General features: G+C 41.8%; 1 protein-coding gene across 1 annotated transcript in view; it reads left to right on the forward strand.

The window, feature by feature from the left end:
- The window catches only part of OTULINL (OTU deubiquitinase with linear linkage specificity like), a 25,573-nt gene that overhangs the window by 6,330 nt on the left and 8,316 nt on the right, over window positions 1–10,927 (forward strand). Inside the window, exons 2-4 of the mRNA XM_005422566.3 lie at window positions 9,584–9,743; window positions 9,852–9,883; window positions 9,987–10,078. Of these exons, the coding sequence (XP_005422623.1) occupies window positions 9,584–9,743; window positions 9,852–9,883; window positions 9,987–10,078 (284 nt within the window). The remainder of the gene's footprint in view (window positions 1–9,583; window positions 9,744–9,851; window positions 9,884–9,986; window positions 10,079–10,927) is intronic.

A 10,927-nucleotide genomic window follows, 5' to 3' on the forward strand; every position in this document is an offset into this window, starting at 1 on the left:
TGCTGAACCTCCTGACCTCACACAGCTGAACTGTGGGAGTCATGGTGCCAAACTGTCCTAGGAGAGATTATTATGGGTATAATTTATTTGTTTCTAAAACACAGGAATAACCAGTGCTCACGAGTCAAAAGGTAATATAATTACACTGCTTTCATTAGGCTTGCATAACTAATTTTGGGTGTGATTAGAATGGCGTAAGGTTTACCTTAAGGAGCTTCTTAATCTCCTCTTGTTTTAGGCTGTGAAATTATTTTTTTAATTACCTTTGGGCTGCCTAAGTCATATTCTAATGGCATTTGATGGCAGTCTGACTTCTAAAAGAGTTATAGTACTCTTTAAAGTGAAACACTAATCTGAGTTGCTGTCTGACATCTGGCCCTGAGTCACTTCAGGATCTGTTTTCTGCTTTGATGGAATTTGGGAAGGCCCGGCGAACACAGGGCATCCTTTCCTCACTCCCGGGCTGATGCAGCTGGCCTGGTGCCAGCGTGTAGCAGCAACAGGGAGATCTGCCCATGTGCTCCACTGCTGGCATTCCCAGTATAGCAGATGCCAGTTCCTCAGTGCATGGTTGCAGTGCTCTGGATCACACAACAATGCTGTACCTTTCAGGAAGACAGAGAAACAGCTACTTATTAGTGAAAAGGTCAGAGTTTCATGATAGAAAACGCGAGTTCCACTCCTTCAGCCACAGCAATGTAAAAGCAGTCACTGGCAGTTTTAAGAGGGGAGTGTGTTACTAGGCATCTTGTACCAGTTCTGAGGTGTTAGAGTTTGGTTTGTATATTTCAAAATTTGATTTGATGAAAAGTTTGATTTTTTTCCCATGAACAATATGACTTATGACTGGGCTGTGTGTTGCCTGATAACATAAAAGCATAACAAAAAATCCATAAGAGTTGTGTCCCAGCATAATTGAGGACATAAAGGGAATAAAGGGACTACTGTCCACTTCTTGAGAGGGCTCCAGCGAAGGCAAACTTTGTAAAATACTTCAAAACTTCTACAGCTTTCTTCCTGAATTTTCTGAGAAATTTTGAAGTCAGCATCTTTTGGTTTCTTTTCAGCCTTACGCTGTGCTTGTAGCTTCTTCCTATTTTTTTGCTGGTCTGCACACTATGCATTTTTGGCATCCTCCAGATCCAGACCCAAGTGCTTGGGATTTCTCTGTAGCCTATGGGGACATGCTGGAAGCTCCTGACAGAGAGAGGAAGTGTGTGTCTCTAGCTGCTGTCCTTATGTCACCAGTGAGGAGAGATGTCACTATGTACCTGTGCAGAGGGATGTGTCAAGCAAGGCAGCTTGTACTGCCCACACTTATCTTTCAACAAACATTTTTCTAAGGAAAATGCGGTGGGCTGAGCAGAAGACGTGTTGTCTTACTTGAGCCCTATTCTGTGATGGTGGAGGGCTAAAGGTGTGGCAAGATGTGGCTGTATATGCTCAGTCTCTGATCCTTTCACTGGTTCTATTTCAGCATGACCCCATCTCAGGTGCCTTGTCCATACATAATATGTTGCTGAGGTTTTCCACATATTTGACGTGTTCAGCATTTATGTTTCCAGGGCAGGGTAGTCATGTTGGGGAAATGATGCTATGAAAGTGAGAAATGTGTACCTTAGCATCAAACTAGTGCCCTGATACAATGTGGTGTCCCTGAGGCTTTGGCCGTCATCAAGTCTGCCCTTGTATCCGTGTGGCAAAGCAGCATCAAGGCAAGGTGCTTGGCACTGCCTGAAGATCAGCTGCCACCAGGAAACCACAGAATGGTTTGGGTTGGAATGGACCTTACAGTCCCTCTGGTTCCAACCCCCTGCCATGCACAGGGACGCCTTTCACTAGACCAGGTTGCTCAGAACGCCATCCAACCTGGCCTTAAACGCTTTACAGTGTGAGACATCCACCACTTCTTTGGGCAGCCTGTCCCAGTGCCTCACCAGCCTCATAGTGAAGACTTACTACCTAATATCTAAGCTAAGCCTGCCCTCTTTTAATCTAAAGCCATCACCCCTTGTTATGTCACTAAATTCCTTTGTAAAAAGTCCATCTCCATCTTTCCTGTAGGCCCCTTTAGGTACTGGAAGGTGCTGTAAGGTCTTCTAGGAGCCTTCCAGGCTGAGCCACCTCAGTCTGTTCTCATAAGAGAGGTGCTTCATCCCCCTGGTCATCTTCACAGCCTCCTCCATGGACCTTGCACCATTAGGTCCACATCCTTCTTATGCCAGGGTTCCCAGAGCTGGATGCAGTACTGCAGGCGGGGTCTCACCACAGTGGAGGGCAGAATCACCTCCCTTGAATGGTCAGCAAGGTTTTAATTGCCAAGTTTGTGCAAAATCAGTCTTTTGCAAACTTAAATACTTGTTTCAGGTCTATCTGTACGACAAAGAGAAGCCCTACCCGTTTTCCCCAGTTTTGCTCTGAGCACAGCACCACGCCAGGGGCTTGTCTGTGAGCAGCTTGGAGATATGTTTATTGTCCTTCAATTGTGGTTTCATTTTGGGTCATTTCCTGCACATGAATTTCAGCTGTGACCTTTTTGCCAGAGGCCAAGGCCTTAAAAATAGGGGGTTTCATAAATGAAGAACTTTAAAAATTATACTGCTGGGCTCCATGACAGAAACTGTCCAGGACCCTGGATTTCATTTTCTTACTTTACAAGTGAAAGTAAGTCATGCCACTGCCAAGTGCCAGCCCCTCAAAAAGATCTCAATATGCAGGGTCACATTTAACTGTATTTTACGGGAGTGCATGATTTTATTTAGTCCTTGCCACGTAACTGTCTGGTTTTTAGGCAGTTTGAGCAAGTGCAGAGGTGTCAGGGAGCTGTGGTCTATTGATCCCTGTGACTGATGTCTGGAGTGCTTCGCTTGAAACTTTTCTTGCATCTGAATGTCTGTAAAAATACCAACTGTGCATTAGCAGTGACAATAGTGACAGTGATATTATTATGCATGATAATACTAATACTACTAATAATGTGCTTTTACAAGTAGAAAGCTCTTGCACAGAATATTCTGTGTTCTTGAATCACATTTTTATGAAATGTTTCTGTTAGCTATGACTTTGGTATTACACTGAGCGATAACTTAAATTTCAGTGACTATCTTGATGCAATCAATTTTACCTTTCAGTATGCTTTTTTTTTGTGTAATATTTTAGGCCAGGAGTGCCTGGTAATGCACTCTCCCAAAAAGGCAGAGGACTCCTGTGTGCTTGAGCTAATTAAAATATGCCAGTTTGGAAGTGCTGCCCTTGAGATGATGGAGAGAGCAGGGTTTGAACACTCCAGCTACTTCCATACAAGTACCATGAGCTGTGCAGAATAAAGCTGAAGTTTTGGCTTTCGTCAGACTGGACACTGAGAGGCAGAGGGGAAGAGATGCAAGACCAATTTCTGCCATTTGCATTCAGAGTGATGGCTTTGATATTTTGCTTTCTTTGCCCTTGCTTTGTGCTTCTAATTGATCTTAAAAAGAGGGCAAGACACAAGTAAAACACTGCTGGAATAACCTCTGCATAATACCTGCTGAGGAATCACGGGCTTTGTGATCTGGTGCTCCACCAGGAGATAGAAATCATTTGTGATTATTAATCATAAATGGCATGTAATTTCTAATCCATGTGAAAAATACACAGCTCTGCACCATCTGCACACAGAATCGGGTACACTCAGGAGAGGGCCATGCTCTGAAGACACACAAAATCTGTGTGGGTGCAACAGTCAGACCCAGTACAGAGATGGGAATGATGAGCAACATGGATGTAGTTTGGTGAGATGGGGCTGGCTTTCTCCTTGGACAGTAAACAAGCTCAGAAGAGTAGATTTTTTTGTTTGTCGTGGGTTACTTGATCTTGCTGTTTTCCTGGATATCAGTTGGGATAACTTTTTATCAACAGATAGCTTAGAATTCCTTGGACTGTCCTGTGTTGTGTGCTTACAAAGCATCCAGGCAGAGCCAGGGGCACTTCCTGCACTGGGAAACCCCAGGAGTGGGGCAGCTGCTGCTGGACCTCTGCCTGGAGAGACCAGGAGGAATGCTGCCTGTGGTACCCCCAGCCACCTAATGACTGTGCATCCTTGGAGGGTGGGGTAGCTGGTGCAGGTCTTGTGCTGTCTAGCAAACAAGATTTAAAAATCAGGAGGAGAAAAATTACTGTTACTGCTAAGAAAGACTTTTTTCCCCCTAACCAGGTTTCAGTTATTTAGTTATCTACATATCAACATAAAAAAACTCAAGGTATTTATACTTGGGATGTTCAGGAAGAAAGTATTTCCTTTATTCTGTTATTCCTTTATTCTATTTCCTTTATAGTTTAGATTCAGCATGGCAAAAAAAGAAAAAAAAAGAAAAGCATTTTGAGAATTGTGAAACAACCATGAGTGGCATTAGGGGTGACTCAACATGCAACTCTGCAGCAGGCAGAATAAGAATTCTTAGAGTGGGCTTCTTTCAAATAATAGATTTAGTGCATTTACGTAAGTTCTGTTTGAAGTGTACAGGCATTAAATAGCAATTCTGAATGGGAACAGATTTTTTTCCACATTAAGAAAAAAACAGTAGCAGATATTTCATAGGCTCCTTCTTTAAAAGGAGGTTATTTTATTTTTTCTTTTTTTTTTAATAGGAATAAGAGTTTTAGAGAGATTCATGTTTTTTTAATGGCATGAAATGCTTTTCATGTGTTTCTTGTCCAGTATTCTGGACTGTAAATTCTCAGAAGGCTTCTGTCATGATTTTTCTTACTTAAATGGAAGTGGGGCTAAGCATTATTCATCTTGGATGAAGCACCCTGTGCCTTAAAAAGGAAGCTGAATTCTGAATTGTACAGGAAATGAAGAACTAAACTTTCATTTTGTTCTCATAGGCATTTGTAGAGAGAAAATGGTATGTGCAGGCTAAGGCATGCATTAATATCTTGATTATATAGCTGAAATTGGTTTTGTAAAGGTAATTCTAGATGGGTATATTTTAGATAATCACCCAGTAGGTAAGAACACATTAGGGTTGTTGCTGCACAGTAGGAATAAGTTGTGTCCCAACTGGATAGATGCATTAACACCAGCAGTTCCTGTTGATGATCAGGGAGTCTGAAGAAGGCTGCCAGCTCTATATTCTCTATATTTTTCTGAAAAAAAAGACTAAGGGAGCTAAGAGGGCACTTGGGAAAGCCCTGTGCAGAAGAGTTGTGTAAGTAAAACCTTTCTTGCAACTGATGGGCTTCAGTGTTACCAAAACTATTCTGTTTTCTAGATAATTGTGTGATTCTACTTGTGGTTTGGGGCTGGCATTCTCATTTGTTTTTTTGTTTTTTTTGATAAGAAGGTATCTGATCAGCAGACCTGGTTGAACTTGTGATAAGCCATTGACGATTACCATCTTTTCCTGTAAATTATTTTCTTTTCCTTATTATACCAAGGAGAGATCCTCATCTTTCCTGTTTGTTAGAGCACGTGAATGTTGCTTAAGAAGTTGACGTTGCTTTATTCTGTAAAGGAAGGGGTTTGTAATGAAATAGTTACTGAATTAAGCAGTGCTTCTCACATATCTTGGTATGTGTTTGATCTGTTTTCAGTATTATTTTTTGTGTGGTGCTGATAATAAACTGGGAAATCAAATAATTTGTAATCTCTTGGCACCACTTAAAAAGGCATATTTCTCTCTTCTAAACTCTAATGTAATGTAATCTTTTGTAGGTATTGAATTTGTATAATGAATAATTTTTCTGTGTCTCCCTCTTGGCTCATTCAGTTGAGGTCTATGTAAACATGTGCATCATGCTTGAGCCTGCTCTATGAGGGTAAGTTTGTTTGTTTGCCCTTAAGAGAGGGACTTAGCCTTTTCTGTAACATACCTCGGTGCTGATGGTGTAAAATCTGAAAAACAGCAATGTGCAACAACGTGAAGAGAACTGCGCGCACACCTTGAACACGGGCAGACTTGGACCTCCCTGCCGAGCTTTGCATGTCTCAGTTGAGGGGTCTCCCTTCCTAGCTCTGCATCCAACAGAGGAGGGAGAAGGAGTGGCTCAGGTGGGACAGCAGAAGGGCTGGCACAGAGGCATCCCACATTCTGCCTCCCTCTTTGAATGAGGGTATGCCTGCTTTTTGGGAACTATGAACATAATTTTGTGTGATGGGAGTATGAAACCTGGCCACTTCATGGTGACAAGTGCTATATTCTGCTTTCAGTACCAAAAAGACCATGAAGAGGAATGTCCCAAAAATAAATCATTCTGTCATGTTTTAATTTGGGAAGATGCTCTTGTTATCTCTCTGATGGCCTTGTTAATGGTATGGAGAAAACCATTAAAGGGTGGTTGCACCATCAGACATGCTGGGATATTCAGTAATGCATACAGTGCTGCCTGCTAGTTCCCAAGCTGATCTCTGACATTTTGCATTTCATCAACTTATGCATATTTAAGGTGGCAGCCTCAAAAAGAGTTGTGAGGGAGTCACATGTGAAGCAAATCCTTTAGAGATTCTTCTTGAGTTACTTGAGAATGAAACAGATGTTTCTTACTTATCTTTTTTTCTTTGGCTTTTTTTGTTGGTTTTTTCCTTCTGCGTGTCTCTCCTGCTGACTTTGCAGGGGGTAAAAGCTTAAGGCTTGGCACTAGCAGGAAGCTGATGTGGCACGAAAAGAAAACATGGTGTATTACTTGCTGTATAAGATAAACACTGCTATCAGCTCCTGATCAACTCTGTTGTTCCTCTGTTCTTCCAAATTTCTGCATGGCAGAAGAGGCAGGCCTCCCTGTCATGCTGATGCTTGCAGGCAGCCTTCAAGAAGGTGGAAGCCCAGCAGCTGGTCTCAGCACCAACTGCTCCTGTCACTGCCTCCTGAGGAGCAGGATGAATTGTGCCCATATCCCAGGGAATGGATTTCGTTTAAAAATCTGTGGGTTTATTTTACTCCCCCCCACTAATGTGTTATTAATTTAATTGCTCGTTGGTTTCTGAAGACTTCTGAAAGGTGCAGGGAGGGGGGTTGGTAAGATCTATTTTAAGCTACTGCCTTCTTTAATTTATGCTCATGATGTATTTTTACCAGCAGCACTTTGTGATCCAACTGCTACTTCTAAATATCATTTACTTGAATAAAAAAATGTAATTAATTTCTAAGTGTGACATAAGCACTGAAAGTATTAACTGAGTCACAGAGTGCTGTTCGAACAGCAGCTTTCCCATGACAGGAGGGAAAGTTCATGAAGTCCAAGGTATGTTGCAATACAAATGTAGCAAAAATACTCAAAATCACTTGTTTGCAGGTTTTTCCATTGCCCATTAGGCTTTCTTCTAGGGAAATACCCATGTTGAATAAAAATGGGTGAGCATTATGTGGTTATCTCGTGTTCTCTGACACTGATTTGTGTTTCTGATGGAAACCAGTAACCCGGTGCTTCCCAGCACTCCTTGAAGAGCAGTTGCTCAAGCACCTGTTAACCACAGGCATGGAAAGAGAGATTGTTGAACTCCAGTAGCCTGAGGTTTTTTCAGGATTATTACCATCAAAAACTTTTTCAAAAGATTGCTTGATTCAGTTTAAAAACTGATGTGGAGCTGTCATCTTTCTGCCTGTAAAAAGGGGTAAGGGAAGAAATTTTGCATTCAGATGTATTTCTTGGTTCTCCATAATGCAAAGTATGTAATTTTAACAGATGGACCAGCTCTTGATTTTTTTTTTATAGAGCCAGTTTGTTCAAAATCAAATGTGGGAGTGGACCATACAATCCTTTTACATAATGAAATTAAAGTCTGCTGCAACTTTCCTTTGATTTTGTATATTTAAACTGGTGCTAATTTCAGTCATCATTGGTTTGCATACAACAGGGTAAATCCAGAATACCCTGAGCTGATACTGATCCATGGGCTGAACATCTGTGAGCCATCAGGTTCCATTCTAGTGGACAGAAGATTCAGTTATTCTAAGTCCACTGAGTTTTTTTCCAATGCTGATGCCTTTATCTTAAATAAGAGGGAGAAAAAATTGCAGCTGCTTGATTCTGCTGGGATTGTTATTTCTCTAGGTAGAAGTTTCTGTGTTTATTGAGAATGTGCCTACCAGTGTCCCTCAGGAGGAAGTGGGAGGGTGTTCATATGTGCGTGTGAGCTGTAAGTGGGAGTATCTGGGTTTTCTATGAAGTTTTCCATTCCCAAACCTTACAGCTGATGTTTTGTTGTCTGTTACTTGGCATCAGTAATAAACTGGAGTTTTCTGGAGCTTCAGAACTAGCACCCCAACCCCACCTCTGATTACTTAAAATTTATGGACACCTTTGCATTTACAGCTCTTAACCTGCCTTTAGTTCACAGGAGAGACAAAGTCTGGGTCTCACCACCAGATGACTTGCGTACAAAATCTTGTAATAAAACTTCTTCAAACAACAGAATATTGGGAAAGGCCAAGTATCAGCACTGCTCTGTGTATATATGCAACAGTGCTCATAAAAATGAGTGCATCACTGTTTATCTTGTTGCTAAGGTTGGAATTGATATGTAACTCTTTGGCTGGATTGTTGTCCACAGTGCATGGGCTTAATTTACTTGGAAAACTTAAGCCCCTCTTAAATTTCCTGTTAAAGCCAGGAGAGGCAGAAGTTCATCTGACATAAAACTATGTGGAATGAGTAATCCTGTCTGTAGACTCCCTGGAGAAGGATCTTTTCAGCCTTCTCTGTGGATGCCTCTATAAAAAGTGGAGTTCTTTTAAGGTTTTGTACTAAATCAATAAATAAGTTAATAACAGAGCAGCTGTTCATCATGAGCTCTGGGAATTTCCTATATTCAAATTTCTTGCAGAGGACAAATTTCTCACTTAGAGAGCAGATGCTCCCTTTGTCAAATGTTCAGTCTTCAGGCCCTTTTTTACTTGTAGGTCTTCTTATGAACAAGAGACAACCGTAACCTTCCCTAACCTTGTTTGTAATGCTAGGGGAGCAACAGAATCTTGTCCTTGTTTATGTCTGTGAAGTAAGCATGATGATCTCCTGAGCTTTCTACCGAATCCCTGGGGAGGATCTTTCTCTGGAGTTTTAAATTGACCCTAAACTTACCCAAATTGAGGCAGGAACATTCCTTTAATTCCCAGGCAGTCATATGATGCTTAGTCAGCTAATATTGCCCTATATGGCCCATTTGTTGACTACAAGTCTTACAAACCTTTAAAGTCATGTCTTTAAAGCCATGACTTACAGACAAAATAATGACAGTACAGGTCTCTAGATCAGCACATCCTGAAGTAAAAAAAAAAAAAACAAACAAAACAATTTTGGGTTTTTTTTGTTATTGAGCAGTGTGTTTGATACCAGTCTTCCTGTGCCTCCATTGTAACTATATATGTAGCCTTCACTGTGTGCAGGATACTGTGGAAATGTGAACTATGTGCCCCCAAGCCCCTAGAAACTTCAAAAACTTAAGTATTAAGTAAAATATATTAATCTTTTGCATGTCATGTTTTGTGTTTCATTTGAAGTGATACCGTGTTCGGATGATCTTTCTTTTTGCAAGAAAACAAACAGAAACAAGTACTTCAAAACAGTGATAAGATTTTTCTTCTCTCTCTTTTCATCCCTATTTTAGGAAGGCATGAGGTGTGGTCCTGGAAAACAGCCAGCAAGGAATCCCTGTGTCTCATGTGGCAAAAAGTGAAAGTGCAGCTAATGTTAAGCATGTCCTTCCTCACAGCTCTTTTTTGGTATTGTAGAAGGCTCTACAGCTTTTTAGCACAGCTGCTGAAACGGTAGGTTTTTATTATGCAGGCTTCAATCTTCCACACTATTGCTTACTTCAGTAAATACTGACCTTCAACACCTCCTCGGTGACACCTGTTCTATCCTTTATGTTTCAGGTGGAGCAACTACCTTCAGAGGCAACTCATAAGTAAGCTTTTTGTTGTCACTCCACATTCATTAATGACCCTCAAACTTCCCTTTAGATGCACAACAGCTGAATGTAACTAATCTGTGAATCAATCTCAATTTAGGGAATCTCAGTGTGCTGCCAGAAGTTGATCTACTTGGTTATAGTGCAAGAGAATGGAAAGGAGAAACAAAGCAGGCCAAACAGATGAGGGAGGTAAGAGTTAAATTTTAATCTCTGCATGAGGACAGGGAAGAAGCAGCACCTGGAAAACAAGTTGCACTCTCAGCACAAACAGCTGCAGCAGCTACCACAGCCTGCTGCACTGGCTAGTCAAATGAAAAGCAAAAGGGACAGCATGAACAGGCATCTAAATAAAGAGCGCAGCAGTGCAGGTCAAAATGTAGCTCAGGTTTTAGTCTTGTATATATTCTAAATTCCCTCTTCTAGCACCAGCAACCTTAACAGGAAGAATCATCCCCAGTGCTAAAGCCCAAATAATGTGGTCTTAGGCGCTGTCACTTGGCCAGCCTTTGATTTAAGGTAAAAACTCTTACTTCAGGGAGGCAGGAAGCACCACATCCATTTCTCTTCCAAGCTCTGAAGGTCCATGCTTGGCAGCCTTCCCCTCTCCAGCATCATCAGCTGCAGCTGGTGGCAGGCAGGGCAGGAGCTGGCATCTAACCTGTGCCAGCTTGGGTGCTGCCCAGCAGGCAGGGAGCTGAGGTGCTGGATGTTGGCCATCCCATACCTTTGGGCACAGTCCCTCTGCTCCAGCTCTGCACCCCAGCCCAGATGCTTCTGTGCCAGTGTCTTCTCTTCCCCTGCCCAGGGCGCTGCTGGCAAGACAGGCAGTTCAACTGCACTGGGGTATTTGACATGTATTGGCTTTAGGTCATGTTATCGGAATCTCAGAGCAAACGCATACCAAGAAGGACTTAAAGGGCGAAAAGAAACTCGTAAGGATAAAGAGTAGCATAAAGGGGTTGTAGAAAAAAGAAGATAGTTTTCAAAAAGCTGGAATTGCATTCAAGTGATGAACAGAGAAGAGATCCAGTTTTGCCA

This window comes from Geospiza fortis, unplaced genomic scaffold (assembly GCF_000277835.1).
Source record: "Geospiza fortis unplaced genomic scaffold, GeoFor_1.0 scaffold281, whole genome shotgun sequence".
NCBI lineage: Eukaryota > Metazoa > Chordata > Aves > Passeriformes > Thraupidae > Geospiza > Geospiza fortis.